This window comes from Borostomias antarcticus (genome assembly GCF_949987555.1).
Source record: "Borostomias antarcticus genome assembly, chromosome: 21".
NCBI lineage: Eukaryota > Metazoa > Chordata > Actinopteri > Stomiiformes > Stomiidae > Borostomias > Borostomias antarcticus.
The window spans coordinates 4,176,459-4,201,331 of record NC_140254.1 but is presented as its reverse complement, the minus strand read 5'-3'; the positions used below and the strand labels follow the sequence as shown (position 1 = coordinate 4,201,331).

Here is a 24,873-nt window from a genome sequence, read left to right as displayed (position 1 = left end):
TGATGGGATGGGGGGTGGCGGGGTGGACTAAGATCAATATAGTCTGGTGGCAGCCAGGGGTCTCACAATGTTTTAGGTCCTCCAAAAACCTTGAAAGGACCTCAACTGTCTTAAATCCTCTAAGCCTTCCTCCATAGTCCTCCGTTTCCCCCTTTAAGCCGTTTAGGACGATCCATATCGAGCCTCTCCAAGGTCTCGCATCCTCTGTGTGACCTTAAAGGTCTCCAACGTACATCCAAGCTGGGAGATACCACGTACCAAGACTGAGATACCTTCAGACTTATGAAAAAAGAACTTAACGTCTAACCGGTTTCTCATGGTTCGTTTGAGCATGAGCACCTGTTAAAGGACTAACTCTCATTTGCCTACACTGTAGAAGCCTGGATGTGAGGTGTGATAAAAGTGGAATAAATAGCTCGCTCGCTCAGGCGCCAGCATCTATTTCAGCTCCTGAGGGTTCGCTCTCTATCATCCATGTTCGCCAAGGTTTCTGGGAACTCGCGGTTTCCCCAGCTGATTTAGCTGAACGTGTGTGTGAGTACAAATAATGTTGTATTAATGTGTATTGGGAGGCTACTGAACTTCTGGTGAACCAGAACAGCTCCGGCTGTGGTACCGGTGCTACCTTGGCTATGCATTAAACATACACTGAGAATTATGTATGAGGCTGAGAATTCTATATCGGCGATATACATACAGTCTAAAAGCAAACACAGTCTGTTTATGTTAAATTCATAAGAAATGCTGTAACCCACACATGGATCTCCAAGGGCCTGCGTTGAGTACAAGGGGAAGACGCCCTGGCTGTGATCTGCGTCGGGGGCCGAACATTCCTCCCGTCTTCAGACGACGGTTCGACCTCTAACGTCCTACCTGTCAACATCGTCATCCGGCCCAGCAGGAGAAACACATGGTTTTAGCGCACCTTGGCCTCTTAGACACAATCATTTGGGAACGAGCACATTTTTCTTCCATGTTTTCTGTCAGAGTTGTGAGTAAGAGATTGCACCAACGCCCCCACTGACTGAATCGGAATTTCATTGCCGCGCAAGCCTCAGTGCTTATGCATGAGGTCATGAATGTTGTTTTGATAGGAGCTGTTATCACCTTGGTGTTTGCTCCCTTGGGCCTGACAGATGTGTCCAGACTGTGTGCACTCCCATTGTGTAAACATGCTCACATCTTATTACCAATGTTTTAAACAATAAGTATTGTCCTTTCAGTCAGCGAATAGACGCTGGATGTAACATTGACGTGTTGTTGTGCGTAGAGTCTCACAGATCTGGTCTCTCTCCCTCCTTCTCTCCCTCTCTCCCTCCCTAGGTGAGTATGTGGACAGGCAGCTGTGCCGCGATGCCATCCTACCCATGCCCGTCGTCTGCGAGGTGCCCTGCCCCAAGGACTGTGTGCTCAGCCCCTGGACATCCTGGTCCCGGTGCTCTAACACCTGCTCAGGCAAGAACACGGAGGGCAAGCAGATGAGGGCGCGCTCCGTCCTGGCCTACAGCGCAGGGGAAGGTGAGCCCAATGCGCACGCACACACACACACACACACACACACACACACACACACACACACACACACACACACACACACATGTGCACATGCACACACACGCACACATACATGTGCACACACACACACACACACACACACGTGCAAATGCACACACACACATGCGCGTGCGCACACATACATGCGCACACACACACATGCACATGCACATACAATTGATGAATTATTCCCTATGTTCCTCCACAGCAACTGCTCAGCTTGTTGCGTGGGCTAGGATCCTGCATGGTAAGAGGCTGTGATGTGGTTCTAGACTAGCTAACAAGCTTGGCTATAGGTGTACTGTAGGTGTTGCTGAGTCGAGATTCTCTGTTCACTTTTGTATTTTGCCTCCCTCTTAAGTTCTGTCGCGGGTGCCGAAAGTCCCTGCTCTCTTTGTTATAATATAAAATAATAATTTTCCATGCTCTTCACACAGCTGTAGTCTCTTAGAGGTTTCCGCTGATGTAGTCATGCTGCCTTCATGTTTAAGTAGAGAAAGGTAGAAGTATAGCTACATAGGTATAGCTACAAGACACAATCTTCCTTACATACACTGTAGATATTAATAGCCTTAGACTGTGTAGTGGAAGTAATGAGCCTTTCTTTAGTGTTAAGTGCCTCAAAACCGCAGGAGCAGAAGTGAGTGTGAGTGGTAATGGAACCATGTTCAAGTGAGAATCCCAGCTGCCACTCACCCTCCACACAGTCCACTTACCCAAAGCCCCCACACACACAAGACCAGAGAGAGAGAGAGAGAGAGAGAGAGAGAGAGAGAGAGAGAGAGAGAGAGAGAGAGAGCACTGTATGATGATGGCACTGTACCTTGTAGATCGTACTCTGCTATCGTCTCACTGATCTCTTACACTGGAAGAGACCACACACAGGAGCAGGGTACGCTGTTTTTAGTGTGTTAGCCAGATCTGTGCAAGGGCAGATTCACACTGTACATGATGGCTCTGAAAGGACACCCTGGCGTTGGGAAGATGCTCACGCTGCCGTGGAATCTGACTGTGCTATAGGCTTCGTTTATTTGCCTTCTAAAACTATCAAGGCGCCAGACACTATCCAGGATAGGACACTGGCAGGCTGGACATTTAATTTTCAGTCACACCTCAGCTCAGTGGGTAATTGGTGACCATTAAACCTGTAACCGATATATACCGATATATATCTGTAACTGTCTCATACAGTAAATATTATACAGTACTGGACTGGAAGCATCAATAATGTTATCTCAAATGATCTCTCTCAAACTCTAAAACTCAGTCAAAGCTGACTAATGAATGTCTTGGTAAAATTCAATAGTATTTTTTATGAATGACTCACTGAAGGACATCGTCTCCGCAAACCTCACGCTACACCGTGAGAGAGATCAATTCTTTCTGTTCTCCAAGGCCCTTGAGGAACGAGCACCACCACTCCATGTATGGTCTTATCTTCTCTCTGCTCCAGCATTGATTGCTCGATCTCGGTCAATGCCTATCGCCAAGGTAATGGCTGACCTTTTCCTCGGGGGTCCACCCCCCCCCCCCCCCCCCCCAGGTCAACTCATCCCTCTCAATCCCCCGGTCTGCTTCCCAGAGGGAAATACTGGTTTATCTCTACTGGTTAATCTCTCTTGCTTTGGTTTGGATTTCTAACCCGGTGAGAAGGATCAAAGCCGAGAGCTAATCTGAAGAGCTGCACACACGCACACACACACAAACACACACACGCACCTAGTACGCACGCACGCACGCACGCACACACACACACTCAGCTTGAAGCAATATGAATCATTTGGATGAGAAGAATTAAAAGGGCAAGTATTGGAATGGAAAAACCTCCCTTTTCTTAGAATATCATAATCACAGAGAGACACAGCTGGGTAAATTACGTTGGCTACATTAGCTTAGCGTCACACATGACTAGAGTCCTCCACAGCTTCAGGTATAGTATGCATGATGTTTCGTGCTTGTGCGTGTGCGTGCCGTGCCAGGTGGCGTCCAGTGCCCCAACATCAGTGCCCTGCAGGAGGTGCGGAGCTGCAACGACCACCCCTGCACGGTCTACCACTGGCAGACCGGACCCTGGGGCCAGTGCATAGAGGACACCTCCCTCCCCTCCGCCAACTCCTCGGTGGGCCGCACCAGGGGCGACGACGTCTCCTGCTCCGTGGGCATGCAGACGCGCAAGGTCATCTGTGTCCGCGTCAACGTGGGGCAGGTACCGCCCAAAAAGTAAGAGTCCCTCCTCCCTGTTGTTGCTTTGAGGAAGTGTGGGGACGCATATGTACAGTACGCACATACCCCCCTACAGCTATGCATTAATATTAGCTCAATGCTAATAGGCTGAAGTGAGACACGCATATGACATTAGAACAAATGATATAAGACTAAACGTGTGGCTGAGAGCTCATACTGATGTGATGTGGTTCGACCCAGATATGTTTTATGGGAGCTGCATGTTCGCCCGGTGGCTCTTCGCCTTCCTCCAAAGGAGCCCATCACCATAGGCTGGGCTCCAGAATGCCTTATTTAGCATAAATAACAAGATAAACAAAATAAATAACAAGCGATCAAGCCTCATTGTGCCTCGGTATTGTGTGGAGTTTTGGAGTACAGTGCCTATCTGCAAAAAGAGACATTGGTTGGTCTCAGAATGACTCCCTGTCTAAGTAAAGGTTTACTGTAATTAATAATAAATTCCATTGCTGCTGGTTTCTGACTACTGAGGTATGATGTCTCGCAGGTAGTCATTTTAAGCATCTGGGTCCCGCCCACCAACCCCCCCTCCCCCCGAAGGCATCTGCCGGGGAAATGAACTGTTTATTTATTCAGCTTGATGGCTGCATTATTCTGGCAGGATTGCGGGAGCCGTGCTCAACCCCCTGCTGGGTATGGAGATGAGCCCGGGGTGTATTCCCGCGGTTGCTTTCCCTCTCCAGTTTTTCTTTTTACCCAGAGTTCAACACTACCGCCACATGCTGAGCACGAGCAGCCCTGGGAAACAGGAGCCCATTAGGAAGCACCCACACTATTATCAATGAACACTGGCACAGTAGGAGGACAGAACGGCAATAATGACTAAATCATAATGACATTGATAAAATGTTAGTTAAATGCTAACGATTTCACGCGCGAGTATCATGTCAGGAAGTTTTGGTATTCAACAGAATGGGGTGCATCATGTGGGCGTACACACACGCACACGCATGCACGCACACACTGGAGAGGTACTGCAGCTGAAGGCTGTATGATGCCTTTGTTGCTGATCTAGCAATCTAAATCAGATACCGCTAGGAGGTACCGTATTGTGTAGTGTGTGTGCATTTGTGTGTCTGAGGGTATGTTTGAGCATTTACTGTACATAATGCGATTTCAGGTGTCCAGAGAGCCTCCGTCCAGACACCGTTAGGCCCTGCCTCCTTCCATGCAAGAGGGACTGCATCGTCACGCCGTATAGCGAGTGGAGCCCCTGCCCAGCCACTTGTCAAGCAGGTAGATACACAGCTTCTCTCTGTGGTCAACCACATCACGGGAAATAAAAAAGCCAAATCTGTACTGCATATGCAGAATGCCTAATTCACTTACAACAGAGATACTTTTACCAAAGTCCTAATTTTTTTTTGTCATGAAATGATTACCTTAGTATAAGCTGCCAAAACTATTCCTGTTTCATGTAGTGACATAAAAAAATAAATAAAATGCCTTGTTGCCAAGCAACATTCTTTGTATAATGCATTGGAACCAACATTCTAATAAGCACTTAAGTGCAGACCAATTTGGAAGCAAATTGCCTTTTGCTGCAATCTTGTCAAGAGCTGAACTGGCTTGTTAGAGTGTGATTTTCACATCTGTTTGATTTTGTACTGTATATTGACATGGTACCTCCCTCTTTGGAAACAGCTGCTGGACTATTTTCCTTCTTTTCTGTCATTTTATTGTTTTAATTGGGCAGCCAACTTATCTGGCTTATGTCCATTGTGGCATTGGAAGATGCTAGCAATAGCCGTGCATATTTGAAAGCCCTCACAGCTGTCATTAATTCCATTCCTCACACCGCGTGCTAGGGCTCTGGCTGCTGCAATATGATACACTGATATAGATATGGACTTCCTGTAAAGGCAATAACCTCCACCGCCCACAGAGATGGGTGGACACCGCAGAGTCAAGATTCAGATAGCAATCAATATTACACACTTGATTTCATTAGCCTCCCTCAGAACTGAGTCAACAACAGATGTAGTGCAAACCGGAGATTAGAGAAAGTTGGATGCCGACTGTGCTTCATTATGTGTGTTCAACATGGGCACGCTTAGTGACACACTACTCACAAAAATGAAAGTCAACAGCAAGGACCTTTTCAAGGACCTGTGATCTGCAAGAGTACACGTAAGAGGCATTCATCTCAGTTCATCTTCATTGCCACTAGACTAGGAAGCTGTCGACTGCCTTCTGTTGTTGTTGTTGTTGTTGTTGTTGTTTTCTGATTATGGATTATGTGAATGCAAGAATCTCTGTTCTCCTTGCTCCTGTAAGGTGGCAACACCAAAAGAAAGCAGTCAAGAAAGCGCCTCATCATCCAGCCGCCAGCCAATGGAGGCCAAGACTGTCCCGAGGTGTTGACTCAAGAGAGAGACTGTGACTCCCCGTCCGTCTGTCAGGGCTACAGGTAAGCCTCCATCACCATCTCACACCCTCTACACACCACCGCTCGCTGTGGAACCACGGGAAAACACACATCGGCCCATTTAGAAACATTAATTTTAAAACTCTGGCACTAGCCTACAGGGCAATGAAAGGAACAGCCCCCTCCTACCTCCAGGCCATGGTCAAACCCTACACCCCCTCCCGACCGCTACGCTCTGTTACCTCGGGGCGACTGGCTGCCCCGTCACGGTCACGGCTCTTCTCTCTCCTGACCTCACAGTGGTGGAACGAACTGCCCACTGACGTCAGGACAGCAGAGCCCTGTCCGGCTTTCGTCGCAGACTCAAAACTCATCTCTTCAAGAGTACAATGATCCATCCTCTTAAGCACCTATTGTATTTTAGATTGCTATTCTTGCACTTTGCCTTCAGCAATAGATTATGCTCTTAGTCACTTGTTTTAGAAAGGGGATGCACTTGTGAGTTCTGGCAAGTAGTAGTACATTGACTTTTCCTACGTTAAATGCAATTATTGTTAGTCGATTCGGCTAAAAGCGTCTGCTAAATGACCGTAATGTAATAATGTAATGTACTGTAGGTTGTTTTATGAGGTGTAACATAGAACCCCTCGTCCCGTGTGACGTGTTGCAGGTGGAAGACCCACAAGTGGCGCCGGTGCCAGCTGGTTCCGTGGTCCGTTCGTCAGGACAGCCCCGGGGCTCAGGAGACCTGTGGTCCCGGCCTGCAGGCCAGAGGTGAGGACTCTGGAGCAGCCATATCCACATCCGTTTGGATATACTGTACAGTAGAACCCCAAAACACATCTAAAACATCTCAAAAACGGTTCCGGCGGGGAGAGTTTGGGCTTCTGGATCAGATAAGTACCCACAAGGCCTGCTGTAATTGGCTGGCAGAGCATGAGATGAACAGCTAGTATCAAAGTAGAACCTGAGGCTACGCGCAACATCAATCTCCCTCTGAATGTTGCGGTCGAATATCGAGATTAGAAGTGGTTTCAAGAATCTCTCAGCCTAGAGTCTCCAGCCCAAGCCCCGGACATTACTTATACAGTTCATTTAGGGACAAATACAAGCTTCTCGCAGTGTACAGTCAGAGCATTGCGTCGAGTATGTTCACTGCAACCAGGCAACATATACAGTAACGCATCCGATTTTTACAAGAGGGAGAATGAAGGACAGCAGGTTATTATGTTCCGCTCCAGGACCAGACAGTGGCCATTATCTAATTCCATTGATGGTTTTCCATCTTGGTGCTTGACATTAGGACCCATTAGTTGTAATAGTATCTCAGTAGACATCGACACAGGGCCAGAGACAATTCAATACAGTGCTCTCACTTCTCACTCAGTGCTCATCTGTCTGGATCTGCTGATCCAAGTTGGAAAAGTGTGTGTGTGTGTGTGTGTGTGTGCGTGTGCGCGTCTGTGTGTGTGTACACTACATGCGCATACAGTACGCATACAGTACGCATGTTAAAGAAAGGGACATTTCAGTGAATACAGTACGTCATTATTGGTATTCTCACAACACCATTAAACAAAACACAAACACTTTTCTCCTTTTATATTCAGTGACAGTTACAGTATTCTTCTCCCATCTCCACGAGTCAAGGCAGCTCAGGACAGCTGGTTAATCAGTTATCGAGATTTGACGAGACCGATAATTAGGCAGATAGCACTGCCAGTCAAAGACCATTATCGCAATGGGATCACTGTCCCACATCATGAGAAGTCAGCTTGTGTCTCATACGCCTCGTGTTTACCTTCGCCTTTATCCTCCCGTGCCCCCGTAGCGGTCTCGTGTCGAAAGCAGGATGGCGGACAAGTGGACGTCGGAGCGTGCCTCAAGTTCACCAGCTCCATGCCCCCGTTGACCCAGCCCTGCCAGCTCCCATGTCAGGATGACTGCCAGCTGACCGGCTGGTCCAAGTTCTCGTCCTGCTCGGCCGACTGTGTGGGCGTCAGGACCAGGAAGAGGATGCTTGTAGGTGAGTGGAGAGCCACGTGACCTTTGCCCTCCGGGTCACAGCGGCCTGTAAGAGGACATGGACGCGGGGTAGGATAGTAGAAGGCTGCAGTTCTGAAGGTAGCCACCTCTTGTTTTTAGATGTCAGAGGTCAGAGGTCCAGTAGGATTATATGGGATAAGCCTAGGGGCTTTCTGGATAAGCCACCATACTGTAAATCACTTGTATGGAAACACATGGCTTCTGGATGGGTAAATATTCCAGTAAAAGTGTAAAATGTACTATACTTCAACTGATTTTCTACATTGCCATTGTCATACATTTTTAATCTCTCCATTGCATCTAGTATAGTTCCGCAGGTTTGGAAATCTGCTTGGTTGGTCCCTTTACATAAAGGGGGTGATAGGGATAAGCTGGACAACTACAGTATCGTCCTATCTCAAGGTTACCATGCTTAGCCAAAGTTCTGGAGACCTTGGTAAATAACCAATTAAAATGCATTCTCATTCAGTTTTAAATCATCACCAATCTGAATTTAGAGCTAATCATAGTATTATTTCAGCCGTCACTCTTGTCACTAATGACATATACTCGGCATTAGACAACAGGAAACACTGTGCTGCCCTCTTTGTAGATCTCTCAAAAGTATTTGATACGGTCGATCACTACCTGCTTTTAAACAGACTATCTAGTATTGGTTTGGATAGAGATGCTTATGACTGGTTTCAGGATTATCTGTCATCAAGGTGTCAGTGTGTGAAATCTGATTTCCTGTCTCTAGTTAAAGGTGTGCCCCAGGGATCGGTGTTGGGTCCTGTCCTTTCACCATCTATGATAATGTCTGTACACTAACTGGTTGTCATGTTCATTTATATGCTGATGATACAGTTGTCTACTGTATTGCAGATACTGTTCAGGAAGCCATTGTTAATCTGCAGCTTGCTTTTAATGTACTACAATAAGGTCTCACCAATCTTAAACTAGTCCTAAATCCTAGCAAATCTAAGTTTATGTTGTTCTCTAGAGCCAGGACTATTGATTGTGATCGCCTCCACCTTTCAACTGCTACAGGAATAGCCTGCATATTGAGAGTCACTGAGTACAAATATATTGGTTTGTGGTCGGATGATAAACTCTCTTTCAAGTTTCATGTACTGTAAATAAGCTGCGGCAGAAAATTGGCTTCCTGTACAGAAACCGTTCTACTGTAGCTTTCCTATGTTCAGTAGGAAAAGAATTGTTCAATTTGTTGTGATGTAATCAGTATAACCCTATGGTGACACTATCTATAGACATGCTTCCGTGACACCCTTGAAACCCTTGGAATCCATCTACCACTCCGCCCTAAGATTTATTACGGGTGATGGATTATAACACTCACCACTGTGTTCCTTATCATAAGGTTGGCTGGCCATCTCTTTCTCTAAGGCGTAACCATCACTGGTATTTGTTTATTTTCAAAGCCATTATTGGTAAACTTCCACCTTACATCTCGTCTCGTCGTTGGACTGGAGCCTTGGCACCTACCAGACCCGATCTAATGATCGGCTTGTTCTCAGGGTTCCTCGAGTACATTCTGAACTTGGAAGGGCTGATTTTTCCATGATGCTCCTTATACTTGGAATACGTTTCAACAGACTCTAAAGCTTGAGGTCCTTCCTTCAGTCACGGAGTTTAAGTCCATAGCTCGCTCGCTCTATCTATCTATCTATCTATCTATCTATCTATCTATCTATCGATCGATCGATCGATCTATCTATCTATCTATCTATCTATCTATCTATCTATCTATCTATCTATCTATCTATCTATCTATCTATCTATCTATCTATCTATCTATCTATCTATCTATCTATCTATCTATCTATCTATCTATCTATCTATCTATCTATCTATCTATCTATCTATCTATCTATCTATCTATCTATCTATCTATCTATCTATCTATCTATCTATCTATCTATCTATCTATCTATCTATCTATCTATCTATCTATCTATCTATCTATCTATCTATCTATCTATCTATCTATCTATCTATCTATCTATCTATCTATCTATCTATCTATCTATCTATCTATCTATCTATCTATCTATCTATCTATCTATCTATCTATCTATCTATCTATCTATCTATCATGCTCGCCTGAAATACCTGAACATAACAGAGCCATGTAATCATGATGTAACCATGTAACCTTTAAGGTGCGGCCCAAGCTTTGGATTGACATCCTGTTCTTCCACCCGTCTCTTCCAGGGAAGAGCAAGAAGCGTGACCAGTGTAAGAACACCCAGGTCTACCCCCTGAGTGAGACCCAGTACTGCCCCTGTAACAAGTACAACGCCCAGCCAGTGGGCAACTGGTCCGACTGCATCCTGCCGGAGGGCGGCCGCGTGGAAGGCCAGCTGGGGATGAAGGTCCAGGGGGACATCAAAGAGTGCGGACAGGGTTACCGCTACCAGGCCATGGTGTGTTACGACCAGGACAACCGGCTGGTGGAAACGTCACGCTGCAACAGCCACGGTGAGTCTCTCCCATACCACCGGCTTTCACTGTTACCAACTCTCTGCAATGCTACAGTACCCGGGATACCAGCTGAGGAAACGAGAGCCAATGCAATTAGAGACAAGTACTGTAGAATTGTAAAGTATGGCTCCCGTTCATTTGTTACATCCCCATTCAATTGGTTCACAGCCCTGTTCGTTAAGAGCATTGTTTTCCACGTCAAGTGAATAATTATTCCGCCATTTACATTGGTGTTCTATCGATTCCGTCTCATTCAGCCCCATTTGACACCAGAGAGTTGTGCACTCATCTCGCTGTGTTCTTTTATCAGGGCTTGATTGCAAATCCAATAGTGAGGGATCAATGAGGAAACCAGGAGCCCGCATCACTCGCAGCCCAGATCTGTCAGAGAGCAACTCAACCAGCCGCGTTAGCATGCAGGAGAAGCCGGCGGTGAACACAGGAGAGGGAGTTAGGAATCACCGTGCTGTCATATTGTCCGCATCAGCCGGTGGAGGATGCTGGGATAGATCAAAGAAGCTCAGAGCGAGGAGTGGTCCTCCATTAGTTCTAGATAAAACCCCATGGTCTTTTGTGAGTCATGGGTTGGCTGGCTCACAGCGTGGGGCTGAACAGAGGTTCAGTTGAATGTAACGAGATGCCATGAGCTCCGGTTACTCCTCCGCAGTAGCACTATCGGCTGCTGTGATTGGCCGCTCATGTATTATTATGGGGTATGGACCACCTCTCCAAGCACCAGCTGTCTCTTGCTGATATGTTGCCCGGGGCATCAGGCAGGTGGTGGGGAGAATCTGCTATCGTGGCGACATAATTCTTTAATTTGCGGCCGAAGAGGTTGTCGACGTCAACAGGACTGTCAGACTTGCTGGAGTTAGGCTCAGAGATAAGGATGTCTTGTTTGTTCTGTAGCCTACCCTATTGAGAATATATGGTTTGAAAATTAGGTGCTCTGGGGTGGGGGGGGGTTATGGAGGGCTGCTGTGCCCCCCTTCGATGGTGATTTTGTATCACCTACTGTATAACTGCACTTTCCTGCAATCTAGAGAGCCCTGAAAATGTATAAAGATAAAGAATATAGGCTTAATAAAACATGATAAAACTACTACTATTTTGCGTTTTAAACCAAGCACACACACATAAATTAAACCAAAAACTTAAATCACAGCAAAACTGGTGATGAAGGTTGAGGCCTACACTACATGTACAATAGTAGCTTACATGTAACATTGAAACGTGACTTACAACAAAACTTACATGTAAGACAATACATTTTTGAGTTAATTTTCCTTACTTGACATCTCACATCCTAAAAAAATATTAAAAACTGTGCGACCTGCGATATGACTATTGCACATTGCCTTCGCATTGCACATTGTCTTCGTTAGAAACTGAACCATCTGTCTATCACGCACTAATCCGAGTACCCAGAAGCTTTCACTGCGAAAAGAACCTCTAGTAACAAGCTACAGTATGATATCCGTGGACACCAGTGTCCTCTGACTGGATTTAGTATCAGATGCTGATTGGCCCGCGCAGATAGTGGGCTGTGCGGAGAGGCTGATTTGGCCCCAAATGGTCACTGACCTCAGATTTCCACTTTTCAATTCTTGCGAGCTGTCTAGCATATCTGGAACACAAGGTGCGATTTACTTGGACTTTCTTCCATGTTAACTCTCACTTCACACGTTTTTACTATTAACACTGCAAAGCGTATTACTTAAATCTAAATGAGATTTTCATTTAGTCGTGACTATGCTTCCGATGAAAACATGTTCAAATGCAGCTGGATTTGAAAGGTAGCCTAATGCGTTGGCTCCTACTCTCTTCCCATGTTTTGTGGTGCTTGACTCCTGACTAATCACACTTCAACCACTCCTCACAGTCATCACACATACCATCGTAGCTGTTTGCATTTCCTCATAGAGCGCTGATTGGTTAGATCACTTTGTGATCGGGCACAAATGGCTTTCTATGGAGAGTGTCCAGACTGATTTACGAGAGAAACAGAATGTGAGCTCACAAGATCAGGGTGGCCTCACAAATCTCTGAATGGCCTTGGTTACTTTGTTAAGGTTGACAAAACCAGTTGTCGTCCAGGGGCAGTTAAGTGAGCAGGTTGCCCGGTCAAAGTGCAGGCTTGGTTAACAAAATAGTTAACTTTTGAAACTTTTGAAGCTAGCTAGAAGCCCTCCCATAGTTTTAGGCAAAAAGCCTCTGGAACCTGAGCTGCTCCTCTAAAGGAATTTTTTTTGTGAAATCGTTTTTCACCAAATATTCAAGATCTCCATTATCAGTTATCTCCATAACTCACTGTTGCTGCCAAGTAGCCAACGTTGGATAACATGATACTGATGACGGATGAACCTATATAGGCAGGACTCTTAATCATGTCAAGATTTGATTTGAGAAAAAAAGGGAATCTGGCTTCTGGCAGATTTGATATAGGAGAGAAATTTGAAAAGGCTTACCCCAGCCTTTTGGATAATTGTATTTTTGTTTCGTTTTTTTGTTTGATTTGGGAAGCCAAAATGTTTCTGGCTTTCCCAAGCTTTCCCAATGGCTTAACAATAGCTTATTTTCACAAAACCAAACAGAGGGGTAATCGCGAACACTGACAAAACTGAGAGGAGAATAGAAGACTATTATCATGAAGTTAAGTAAAAAAAACACAATCTGAAACTAAGGAATTAATTACAATTTGGGGATTTTTTTCTTCTATGGGAAAAAACAGTACTGGTGTTTGGTGAGGTTGTCAGAATCAGTCTTTGTTAAAGCAGACAAGGAAAGGTCGAGAGGCTGAGAGTGACCAATCGGTTTATCTGTTTCTGTCAGTGTGAAATGCCACAATTAAAGGCCATGTTCCTACTGACGTGTTGACATGCATGGCAGCATGATTATCTAGGGATAGGTCCCTCATTTTCAGTAGGGTAATGGAGATGAGTAATTGGACGGGTCTGGGTGGGTCCGCTCTCTAAGAGAAAGTCTCAAAGTTCTTTTGTATCCAGCCGTCATTGTGGCACATTTCAACGAGTATACTTTCACTTGTTGTTCGTACTTTGCCTCTACCTCACCTGTCGTACCATCTCTAAAGCAATTTGAAGCATGTTTTATGAAGGTGTCAGGAAAGTTGGTCAGGAAATCTGCTCCTTACAAAACCCACATCTCTGTCTTTCTGTGGTGTAATTGGATTTTCCAATCCTGCCAATCCCATAACCTTAAACATAATAACCAGGACCTCAGAAAAGCATGGCCTCCAGTGTTTTCGAAGTTAAGAACTTGTTTTAAGGAATCAGGAAATATGAGGGTTCCATGAGAAAACGTCTCCCTTTTTTAACTGTTTAATTGCTGGTAATAATCCTCCACACTCAGAAACAGGGAACAGTTGAGGCTCTGACATTTCACCACAGATAAACAGAGATAATGAGCAAAGTGAAACAGTCACACCTGCCAAAACCAGGACTCCCCACTCCATCAAACATGCTTGAATAAACATCATTGACTCCTCATCACTGAGTCCTAAATCACAACAAAACAGAACAGACTGCTAGAAGCTATTTCATTGCATTAGGCAGACTCCAGTAAACAAGGGCGCACTCTATCAGCTCTCAATAATCCACTTTGATTGTGTTTGTTTAGCTGACAGAGTCAGATGTATTTAATTTATGACTGCATGCATACACTACAGTAGGCCCTATTCTCCTGCGATGTCAGAGATGATGGAACAATACTGAAATGGAGTCTGTGTGTGTGTGGTTGCAGGGTATATAGAGGAGGCTTGCATCATCCCCTGTCCTTCGGACTGCAAGCTCAGCGAGTGGTCCAACTGGTCGCGCTGTAGCAAATCCTGCGGCAGCGGGGTCAAAGTGCGTTCCAAGTGGCTGAGAGAGAAGCCCTACAACGGCGGCCGGCCGTGTCCCAAACTGGACCACGTCAACCAGGTGAGAGGAAGCACTCTGTTCTCTCACCAGGATCACAGCGGAGGCGCCGGGCCCGTTTGAATGTCTCATTACACAAGGGATTATGATTTAATACTTGATTAAAGGCCATAACAGCAGTGTTTCTTTTTAATGAAGTCAGGGGCTTCACAGGGGTGGACATGCTTCCATTTCTTATGGGAGCTTGCGTTGGTGGAGCCATGTATTATTAAAAGGGGATAGAAGCAACTTGGCCCTCCAGTCTCGTTCAGAAACGTGTAGTTGCTCCTTCCTATTGATACTGTATTTGAGCTCACAATCTCCATCTTTCTTCAACTTGTCTCTGTCGTCTGTCTTCTGCTGGGCGTTGGACGACATCCCCTCCTCAGGCTCAGGTGAGTGTCTTGCCACTGCCCGTTTGCTTTCTGTTCTGAGTCAAATGAATTATTACAGACATGCGTTTCTGTATGTGAAATATAGATGAATTATATGTTTTCCCTAACAACGTGGAAGACTTTTTCAATACAAAATTTATACTGTTCCTAGAGTTAATGTAGCTTCAACATTCCCCACAATTTCATTTGGTGGCGTGCTACGGGCTGACGCTGAGTGTTCTGTCAGGTGTACGAGGTGGTTCCGTGCCTCAGCGACTGTGGTCAGTACGTGTGGCTGGCGGAGCCCTGGAGCGTGTGGAAGGTCAGCAATGTGGACCTGAAGGAGAACTGTGGTGAGGGGGTCCAGACCCGCAAAGTCAGGTATGATCGGCAACTCCTAAACGCACGCGAGCAGCCAATCATGAAGGCTATGCATGATGCATGATGATGATAGCATGATGCTATGCTCTTATTGCCAAGTGGAGCCCTCGGTCTGAGCCTGTGTGGTTCTTCTGTCCAGGTGTATGCTGAACACCATTGATGGGCCGTCGGACCAGGTGGAGGACTACCTGTGTGATCCAGAGGAGATGCCCCTTGGGGCCAGAGACAGCCGCTTGCCATGCCCCGAGGACTGTGTCCTGTCTGACTGGGGGGACTGGAGCCCATGTCCACTGGTGAGGATCAACACCAACTACAAATGCCATGCTTATATCCTACAATGTTGTCTGTGTTAAGAGTGTTATTACAATATAGAAAGAGTTACTGGGTTAGCTTGTATTTGAGAGGCACAGAGCTCCGATGGAGCAACCTGTTACTGGGTTTCACACCTTTCACACATGTTAACTGGCCAATCTGGGTGTCCACTCTTCACTTTACCTGTGTTGGACATCTCCCCGTCCTGACGAATTGGTTTCACAGCATGCTCTCACTTACAGCTCTCACGCTGGGCTCTGGCCAATTTAAGCGATGCCGCTCGGTATGTGCGAAAGCCGTGAGGGCCATTGCTGTGATTTATACTGAGAATTGAGAAGAAGGTCTGTGTGTGTGTGTGTGTGTGGTGGGGGATGGAGGATGGGATGACTTTCAGCAGGGGGGATGATCTCACGCTGCTCGAAATAGCACGCTACGGCCATGGTCTGTGTGTGTGTGTGTATGTGTGTGCGTGTGTGTGTGTGCGTGTGTGTGTACATATGTGCACATGGATGCATGTGTAAAAGCAGACGTTATGGCTGAATGGGAATGGCGGAGGAGGGGGAGGTCACACTGACACTCTCCCAGCAATTCCCAGGCACTCTGCCACCGATCTGTTGGGAAAGTTAATTACCATAGATATGGAATATGTCCCTGTGGAGGCAGGCTGGAAAGCTCTCCAAATAGAGCTGGGTTGACACCAGGAATAGGCCAGTCTATCTGCCACTGCTGCCGGGGGGGGGGGGTACCCCGGTTACATCTTAGAAATAGGCAGGAGTGGAAACGTTAACGCAGGAAAAGGGAAAATACTCCTGGAAAATAATATATACTAGAACGCACAAGCGATACCGTCCGCAACTTCTCTTCCTCAAGTGTCTTGTAGTGTATGATATTTGAACGCCACCTCGATGTGAGTGTACTGTACGCAATCCCCCGAGTGTAATTCTTCTTCTGTGGTGGTCAGCCGTGCGCTGGGAACAGCAGCCGGGAGAGGACGGCCTCCCCCCTCCGCCAGCCTGGCGAGGACAGGCAGTGTCCAGCCACCACCGAGAGAGAGCCCTGCAAACTCAACGGCAACTGCTTCTACTACTCCTACAACATCACCGGTGAGCCAGTGAGACCCTGAGATGGCGCGTGTTAGAGGTCCAGGGTATTTGCCTTGGCGTTCATTTCCCCGTGACATTTAGGTATAAGTATATAAGCGTATCTGAGATTTGAGTTAATGCAGGTCTTTCTGCGCTAGGAAAGGGTGCGAATGTAGGTAGAAATGGGTGAAACGGGTCTTATGTCCCTTTGTTGTTTTTAATGAGCAGCCATGTTGGTTTTTCCCCGCTGCCCTGCAGACTGGAGCACGTGCCAGCTGAGTGAGAGGGCTGTGTGTGGCGGCGGCATCAAAACACGCATGCTGGACTGTGTCCGCAGCGATGGCAAGTCTGTGGACCTCAAGTTCTGCCAGGAGGTAGGTACTCTTGCCTCCCTTCCTCATGCGCTAGAGAGGCCGCTCAGAAAAAAGAGACCCGCCCCACTCAATCGATCTGCTCTCTTTCTTTCAGCTCGGCCTCGAGAGGAAGTGGCAGATGAACGCTTCCTGTGTGGTGGAGTGCCCCGTGAACTGCCAGCTGTCTGATTGGTCGCCCTGGTCCGAGTGCACGCACGCCTGTGGTCTGGCAGGTGGGCTATGTCACTTCCCTTTCTGTTCCGTAGAGACCATGATGCGCACCATACATGTATCTGTCCATTCAAGCAGCTACAGTATATAACCAGCTTCTCTATATCACACTTGCAGTATGGCAAGAGAGTACAGTAGGTACAGTATGCTAGCTGGTCTGCTGTATGGCTCATTCTTCAAATGTAGGTTTGTACTAGAGAAACAATCATACATATCCCAGATGCACATTAGAGAGAGGGGGAGGGAGGGAGTGAGGGAGTGAGGGAGGGAGGGAGGGAGAGGGAGAGAGAGAGAGAGAGAGAGAGAGAGAGAGAGAGAGAGAGGTAGGGGGGTTGGAGAGAGAGAGAGAGCCTTGCAATACTCTCCTGGGGTAATTGCTGAAACTAGAAGCGTTTTTTTCATGATGTGAGAAATGATTGTATGATAGGCTTAGACCAATAGATGGCGTGTAATTCCATAGGATCAGACCATTGATTGGCGGTCCATTATGACTGTGTGCTCGGGGCCTGGGGGAGCACTCCACTCCAGGAGTGGCCGGCCAGGGCAGCAGCCAGAGCAAACACACAAGACCCTGTACACACACACACACACACACACACACACACACACACACACATCCAGGCTTTAGCTACTGCGGTAACCTTAATCTGTCCCTAGGTGAAGGGGATCTTCCACAGCATAGTGGAGCTGCAGGTGAACCACAGGGAGAGAGGACGGGTTCTCACACTTCCCCTGTTTATTTGTGGGTTTTTTAATCCACCACATTGGCTGCGACACGCTTCCCTGGTGTTGCTCATTTCTGTTCCCCAGCCAGGAATAAACAGGAATTGCGATTGCTTCTTCTTTTCTTATTTTTTCGCCCGAGGAAATGAAGACACCTGGAAGCACAAATGTGCTGTTATCAATCAGGCTGTGTAAGAACAGAGGGCTCGCTTCCCGGGCGTATCCAACCTGTGTGCATAGATAATGATGGCAGCCTGTGTTCTCGGGCCAAACACTGATAGCGACAGCTGGGCACCGCCCCCCCCCCCCCACCCCCCCCCCCCCCCCCCTCCGCCCAGCGTCCCTGCTGGTCACCCACTGCTAGTGCCCTGAGCCCACCACCACAGCACCCGCCAAGAGAGAGAGAGAGAGAGAGAGAGAGAGAGAGATAAGAGGGAGAGAGGGAGAGAGAGAGGGAGGGAGAGCGAGAGAGAGAAGGGGGAGAGAGAGAGGGAGGGAGAGCGAGAGAGAGAAGGGGGAGAGAGAGGGAGAGAGAGAGAGGGAGAGAGAGAGGGGGAGAGAGAGAGGGAGAGAGAGAGGGAGGGAGAGCGAGAGAGAGAGGGAGAGAGAGAGAGGGAGGGAGAGCGAGAGAGAGAAGGGGGAGAGAGGGAGAGAGAGAGGGAGAGAGAGAGGGAGGGAGAGCGAGAGAGAGAAGGGGAGAGAGGGAGAGCGAGAGAGAGGGGGGGAGATAGAGAGAGAGAGAATGCACAGGAGCATACACAATTAGAAATGGAGGCACGGTTACCATGGGTACACGCAACGGTGTTTGAGCGAAAACAGCCGGCGAGTCAACAAAGCTCACATGAGAGGACGGCTTTGAAGTCGCTGCCGGCCGATTAAAAGGCGCTGCGACTGGTTTTCAGGGACAGGGCGAGGCCTTTGAAGGCGCCCCCCCGCCCCGGGACCCACAGGCACCGCCCCGCTCTGGGACCCGGCCGCGACTCTGTTCAACGTTGACGTCAGGAAGTTGATTCCCTGGTCTCTCCGCCAGGACGCCGTGTGCAGCCAGCCTGAGGGGGGAAAAAGCAGCACTGCAGATAATACCAATTACGCTGTTGTCGAAACTGGGGAGGAAGGAAGTTGATTTGATATAGCATCCCTAAACTGATCTAATAAACAGACGATGGCGTGGGAGTGGTGTCCGAGGGGTTCAATGGGGCCATGGGAGACTAGCTGACCTTTGGTGGTAAATTCAGGGGGAAAATGAATGGGCCCTGGGCCAGGACTGTGGATGGATGGAGTTGACCTTCAGGGCTAGAACCTCTTGTGAAATGAAAGGCTGGAGATCGCCGAGCTCAGCAGTAACCGAGCAGAGTAGGATCCTGCTGTACTGAACCGCTGAAGGGGGCGAGGGGCTTCCCTATTGGCTCATTAAAAATAGTGGGCGGGTCCTGACTTTTCACTGACCGTTCAGTGTTTGTTTGTTTGTCTTTTCCGTACAAATGCGACCTACAGTATAAAGAGTTTGAGCTGCTGCAGAGATAGCCTCAGGGTGGTTTTTTTCCGAATGGCATATCTCTGAGACACAGAATTGATATATTCCCCATGTTTGCGGAGACCTAGTTTCTGCACTGTTGTGTATTACTGAATACATTATGAATATTTTGGGTTTATGCGGCAGGCAAAGCCCCTTTACTTTTTCCAGGAGAGTCTAACAGTCTTCAGACTAGAGTCAGAGTCAGTCTTAGAGACAGAGTTTTAGTCTCTCCCCCCTAGGGTCTCTCTTTAAATGTGTGAATCTGGGTAAGAGCAGCATTCCTTCCCACCCAGCCTCTCCTGGCGTTATACAGTTCCCTTATTCAGCTTCAAAACAGCAGAGAGAATGTGAATATTCAGAATGGCTGTGGGCCCAGGATGGGCCGATGGAAATAGATCAGGCTTTCAGAAGAATTCAGGTCACACACGTCAGCCATTACTCCTGATATAAACGAAGTTGCCTGAGTATTAATGTGATAGAGATAGATCTCCTAACAGTAAAGTGCCTGAAAGATCTTCTCATCTCTCTGATGGAACTCAATAAGCAGTGTGAGTCATGCGCTGTGGGTCAGGCACATCATTGCACTGTAGCTGGATCCTGTGATTCTGTTATTGTAAAACCAAAAATGGCTCCCTGCACACTGTCTTACTGTAGCTTGCATGTTCTGACATTTTTATTGTTGCTTACTGTAAGTTTTGGTACTTGGACTTGGACTTTCGCCGGGCATCCTTGTTATAAGGCCTTACTTTTGTTGCCTACCAAAGAGCAAGTCCCCATCCGTTCAAACTGCAAAGTTACCCAATGTTTACCTCATCTCTAGAGTGCTAAAGCACAATCTTACAACATTCTTCTTGAAACCGTTGTATGAATTCAACAACTTTCCTCCTCCTCCCTCCCTCCCTCCCTCTGTCCCCTCCCTCCAGGGAAGCTGTGGCGCCGGCGGACGGTGCTCCAGGCCCCCCAGGGAGATGGGCGCCCCTGCCCCCCCCAGATGGAGCAGTGGAAGCCCTGCCCTGTCAAGCCGTGCTATAGGTGGCGCTACAGCGCCTGGTCGCAGTGCGCAGCCGAGGTATGGATCGCGCCGCGACCTCCGTCCGCCACCATCATCTGACTGGCCCTGCACCCACTGTGAACTCTTTGTCCCTGTCTCTCTCTCTTTGTCGATCTGTCCATTTCGCCGCCCTAATGTTTATTTCATCACCTTTCCCAGATTGCCTTTGGCTATTTGCCTGCCAGTCTTTTTCTGTCCCTCCTCGTCTTCCAATCTCTGCTCAGCAGGGGCTTTCATTAAAGAGATCTCTTCCTCTTTCTGAATCTATCATTCTCTCTCTCTGTTTACTCTACCTCTCCACTCTCCTCCGGTCTCCCTCTCTTTTCTCTCCTCTCTTTGTGTCTACCTTTATCTTTCTCTCTCCCCGCCCCGCCCCCTCTCCTCGCTGCTTGCCTGGAGCAGGCTAGTTTTGACACCGACATCCTCCTTTGTTCTGGGCTGTTATGCCTTCCGCCGAGTTTTGACAGCTCACAGTATCTCATCAGCAGCCCACAGCACCATCTTGGCTTCCTTCCGTTTCTGTGAAACTGCGAAAAATCGATGGCGAGTCAAGGCTGCGATGAGGCCGCACGGCAGGACGCTGTGTACGCAGCCGCCTGCTCTGTGAGTGAGGGCAGCCCCCGTGTCTGACCTTTGCTGCCTTCTCCCCCGGCCTCCTCTAGGGGGCGAGGTGCGGCGATGGCCTGCGCTTCAGGAACGTGTCGTGCTTCGTGTCGGACGGCGAGGGCCGCGGGGAGGGCAGCCTGGTGGAGGACGAGCTCTGCGGAGACCTGGAGCCCTCGGTCGATGGAGACAGACAGATCACCCTGGAGGAGGCCTGCATCGTGCCATGCCCAGGTACTATAGCCTTAAGCCCCGCCCACCTCCCCCTCCCCCCGATTGGAGGTCACACACCAAATGTTATCGGAGGGGTGTGGTTTCTTTAGGATGCAGATCTGCTGCGGAGACATTCATACTGTAGGTCAGGAGCTGTGTGGTAAGCGGCTTCAGCACACTCGCAACATCAAATCAAATCAAATCACACTTTATTTGTAGAGAGCATTTCATACACAGAGGCAATACAATGCACTTTACAGAGAGCAATGGGGGGTGGGGTGGGGTGGGGTGGGCATAGGTCCCACCCCTACATATTCCAGAGACATGGAATGAATGAACATGAAGGCACAGCAGGAGATACTGACTGGGCTGGTGTGATAGATCCTGTTCTCTCCTGGAACAAAGGCATCCTCAGAACAATCTCTCTCTTTCGCCATTGTCTCAGATTGACAGATCCAGCATCTCATTTTGACACGACACGTCAAGCTGAAGTAAAGAGTTGTGACACCGGCGCACCGGACACAATATTGAGGAGGTTTTATACATTTTATATTATACAGGTACCGCTATAAATTTGAAGCATATTTGACCTGTGCGTCTGTCGGGCTTGGGTTCCGTTCCCCCTGCTGTCCTTTAATACGTCATGTTACAGTGTTCACAGCCCACAGGCACCCTACTGTACTCTAACCCTACTGTACCTAGTTGAAATCACATTCTGTCAGAGCCTCTTTGGACAGACAGATTCACGATGACGTGTGTCTACATCAGTCCTATCGTTACAACGCTGCTGCTCTGATCTGTTTCTGAGGAAACAAAGCCTTTTCCGGAAAACACCCAGCTTGGAGCCCAGGGAGGAGAATGAAAAGAGGGATCTGGGAAAATGTTCCAGAGGAAGTTTAAATTTGGATGTCTAGTTTTTGACCTTTGTTAGAGCTGGGTCTTTTCCTGCAACAAATCCGCACTGGAGGAGACGATTGATGAATGATGAACACTATGTGTTTATTAAACACTATACACTGTGTGTGTCTGTGTGTGTGTGTGTGTGTGTGTGTGTGTGTGTGTGTGTGTGTGTGTGTGTGTGTGTGTGTGTGTGTGTGTGTGTGTGTGTGTGTGGGTGTGTGTGTGTGTGTGTGCGTGTAGGAGAGTGCTATCTGACAGAATGGACAGAGTGGAGCCCTTGCCAGCTGAGCTGTGTGGGTGGGAATGACCTGGGCTTGGGCTCGGTCCAGGTGCGCTCCAGAGCCGTGCTGGTCCAGGACCCCGAGAACCTGCTGCAGTGTCCAGAACAGGAGTGGGAGGCGCGGCCCTGCACAGGTCAGTCTGCCAACAGAAACACGACTGCCCCCGGTTGGAAATGAAGGAGATATTGTGCACCTTTCGATGGCGACCCACGCTTTTCTAGTCTGTGAAAAAAACGTTCTTCTCCGTAGGTCTGAGTATAGCATTTCATCATACACTGTACCAGTGTCTTGTACTGTACATGGCAAAATAAACACCCATGAATCCTTTCTATTGTACTGCAGTCTATAGTCTCCCTCCCACGATGTCTCTAAGGTTCTGTGGTGCTGACCCAGATCTCTATCTTCACACAGAGGGCCGCTGTTACGAGTACAAGTGGATGACTGGAGCCTGGAGAGCCTCGTCACGCCCGGTCTGGTGCCTGCGATCCGACGGATTAAACGTCACGGGTGCGTAGCGACCCGCCCTGATAGACGCACGCTATACGCTGCTACATCGAACCACCCCAAGCCTGGCGTACCCCCACCACCCCCCCCTACAGACCAGCCCGCCCCCCATCCCTGTTACAGGATTAACCCCACGACACCCCCCATAAAGGCTCCTTCACGTCGAGTGTGCGGTGTAGCTAGTCACGCTAATATCCAGATGTGCGGATATCCGCGGCCACCTCTCGCTGTGCCTTGTGATAACGCGACGTACATCCGGGATCTAAATAAGTTTCCCTGAACGGCCGCACGCGGCGGCGACGTCTCCAGCAGGCCCAGACTGATGAAGGTGGATAAGGTGATTTAAAAAAGCCCCCGTGTACTCTACCTGTCAACGCAGGAGTCCCAGACACACTGAGATTGCTCTCCGAGCGTCTACGCCTGTCAACGGCTTCAGGGAGACGAGGCCCTAATCCGCCACCATTTCACAAGCACATTTTAATCCCGTCGCCTGTCGCACGTCGGCTTTGGCTACAACACCCCCGTGCGTTTGGAGTCTAGAGTCAGAGAGAAGGAGAGAGAGAGAGAGAGAGAGAGAGAGAGAGAGAGAGAGAGCCTCGCAAGCCTCTAAATGGGGTAATTGCTGAAACTAGAAACATTTTTTCATGATGTGAGAAATGATTGTATGATCATTGTAGAAAAATAATGGACATTGTGCGCGCGTTTTGTTTAGTTTACAGTCCACCAGGTGAAATGAGTGAAAAGAGAACAACCAAAAGTTTCTGTGTTCCGGAGTTGTACAGTATGTAACATACAACTCCATTGTGTTCTTCCTATCAGCATTGGATGCAGAGATATCCCACATTCCAGATTGTCTGCATATTTCAGGCAGCTTTTATAGACAGACAGACAGACAGACAGACAGACAGACAGACAGACAGACAGACAGACAGACAGACAGACAGACAGACAGACAGACAGAAAGATAGATAGATAGATAGATAGATTTATTTTTCTTTCTTTCTTTCTTTCTTTCTTTCTTTCTTTCTTTCTTTCTTTCTTTCTTTCTTTCTTTCTTTCTTTCTTTCTTTCTTTCTTTCTTTCTTTCTTTCTTTAATGATCTCCTAGGGGGGAATTTGACACTGAATTGAACACTAGCTACAGAGTAGTAAGCATAAAAAGAGAAGAACAGGGACTATATCCATGCACAGCATGTGTACAGTATAGACGATGTTTTATAGAATACAGCATACATAGATCCAGTCTGTATAGATACACATACGCACATCGCCACCCCCAACAACGCTCAGGCACTGTTATACAGTGTGATGGCTGCTGGCACAAAGGAACGCCTGAACCGCTCCGCATTGCACCTGGGTGGGATGAGCCTGTGGCCTTGACTGGCAGCCTGTATTTCCTTGATGTAAACGTTCACTCTCAAGCAGTGGCGTTCCCTCATAATTATTCATACCTTAATCGCTCTCCAAGCACATTACCTCATGAATATGGGAACCTCTGATAGATTACCAGGGTTTTTCTGCCGACACATACATTTTTTGGGTGTAGCCAATGGGATGCCATCCAGGAGCATTCTACCCATATGGCACAATTACCCCCCCCGCCCCCCCCCCCCCCCCCCCCGCATAAAGTAGGATGGTGGAGTCTTAAGCCCCCCCAACTCTGTCCCCTCTAGTCTCTGTGACAACCCTGGTTCACCATGGTGCTCGCGGTGACAAATCCAGGAGAACGGTGTATCCGGT

At 48.0% G+C, this 24,873-nt stretch overlaps 1 protein-coding gene across 1 annotated transcript in view; it reads left to right on the top strand.

Moving 5' to 3' along the window:
• The window catches only part of thsd7aa (thrombospondin, type I, domain containing 7Aa), a gene marked incomplete at both ends in the record, with an annotated part of 93,548 nt that overhangs the window by 62,787 nt on the left and 5,888 nt on the right, over positions 1 to 24,873 (top strand). Inside the window, 17 exons of the mRNA XM_084455546.1 lie at positions 1,324 to 1,518; positions 3,534 to 3,774; positions 4,919 to 5,034; positions 6,076 to 6,208; positions 6,837 to 6,940; positions 7,998 to 8,192; positions 10,427 to 10,693; positions 14,456 to 14,634; positions 15,232 to 15,365; positions 15,505 to 15,658; positions 16,639 to 16,780; positions 17,018 to 17,133; positions 17,228 to 17,345; positions 20,506 to 20,651; positions 21,296 to 21,470; positions 22,590 to 22,763; positions 23,024 to 23,137. Coding sequence (XP_084311672.1) covers positions 1,324 to 1,518; positions 3,534 to 3,774; positions 4,919 to 5,034; positions 6,076 to 6,208; positions 6,837 to 6,940; positions 7,998 to 8,192; positions 10,427 to 10,693; positions 14,456 to 14,634; positions 15,232 to 15,365; positions 15,505 to 15,658; positions 16,639 to 16,780; positions 17,018 to 17,133; positions 17,228 to 17,345; positions 20,506 to 20,651; positions 21,296 to 21,470; positions 22,590 to 22,763; positions 23,024 to 23,137 — 2,703 coding nt within the window. The remainder of the gene's footprint in view (positions 1 to 1,323; positions 1,519 to 3,533; positions 3,775 to 4,918; positions 5,035 to 6,075; positions 6,209 to 6,836; positions 6,941 to 7,997; positions 8,193 to 10,426; positions 10,694 to 14,455; positions 14,635 to 15,231; positions 15,366 to 15,504; positions 15,659 to 16,638; positions 16,781 to 17,017; positions 17,134 to 17,227; positions 17,346 to 20,505; positions 20,652 to 21,295; positions 21,471 to 22,589; positions 22,764 to 23,023; positions 23,138 to 24,873) is intronic.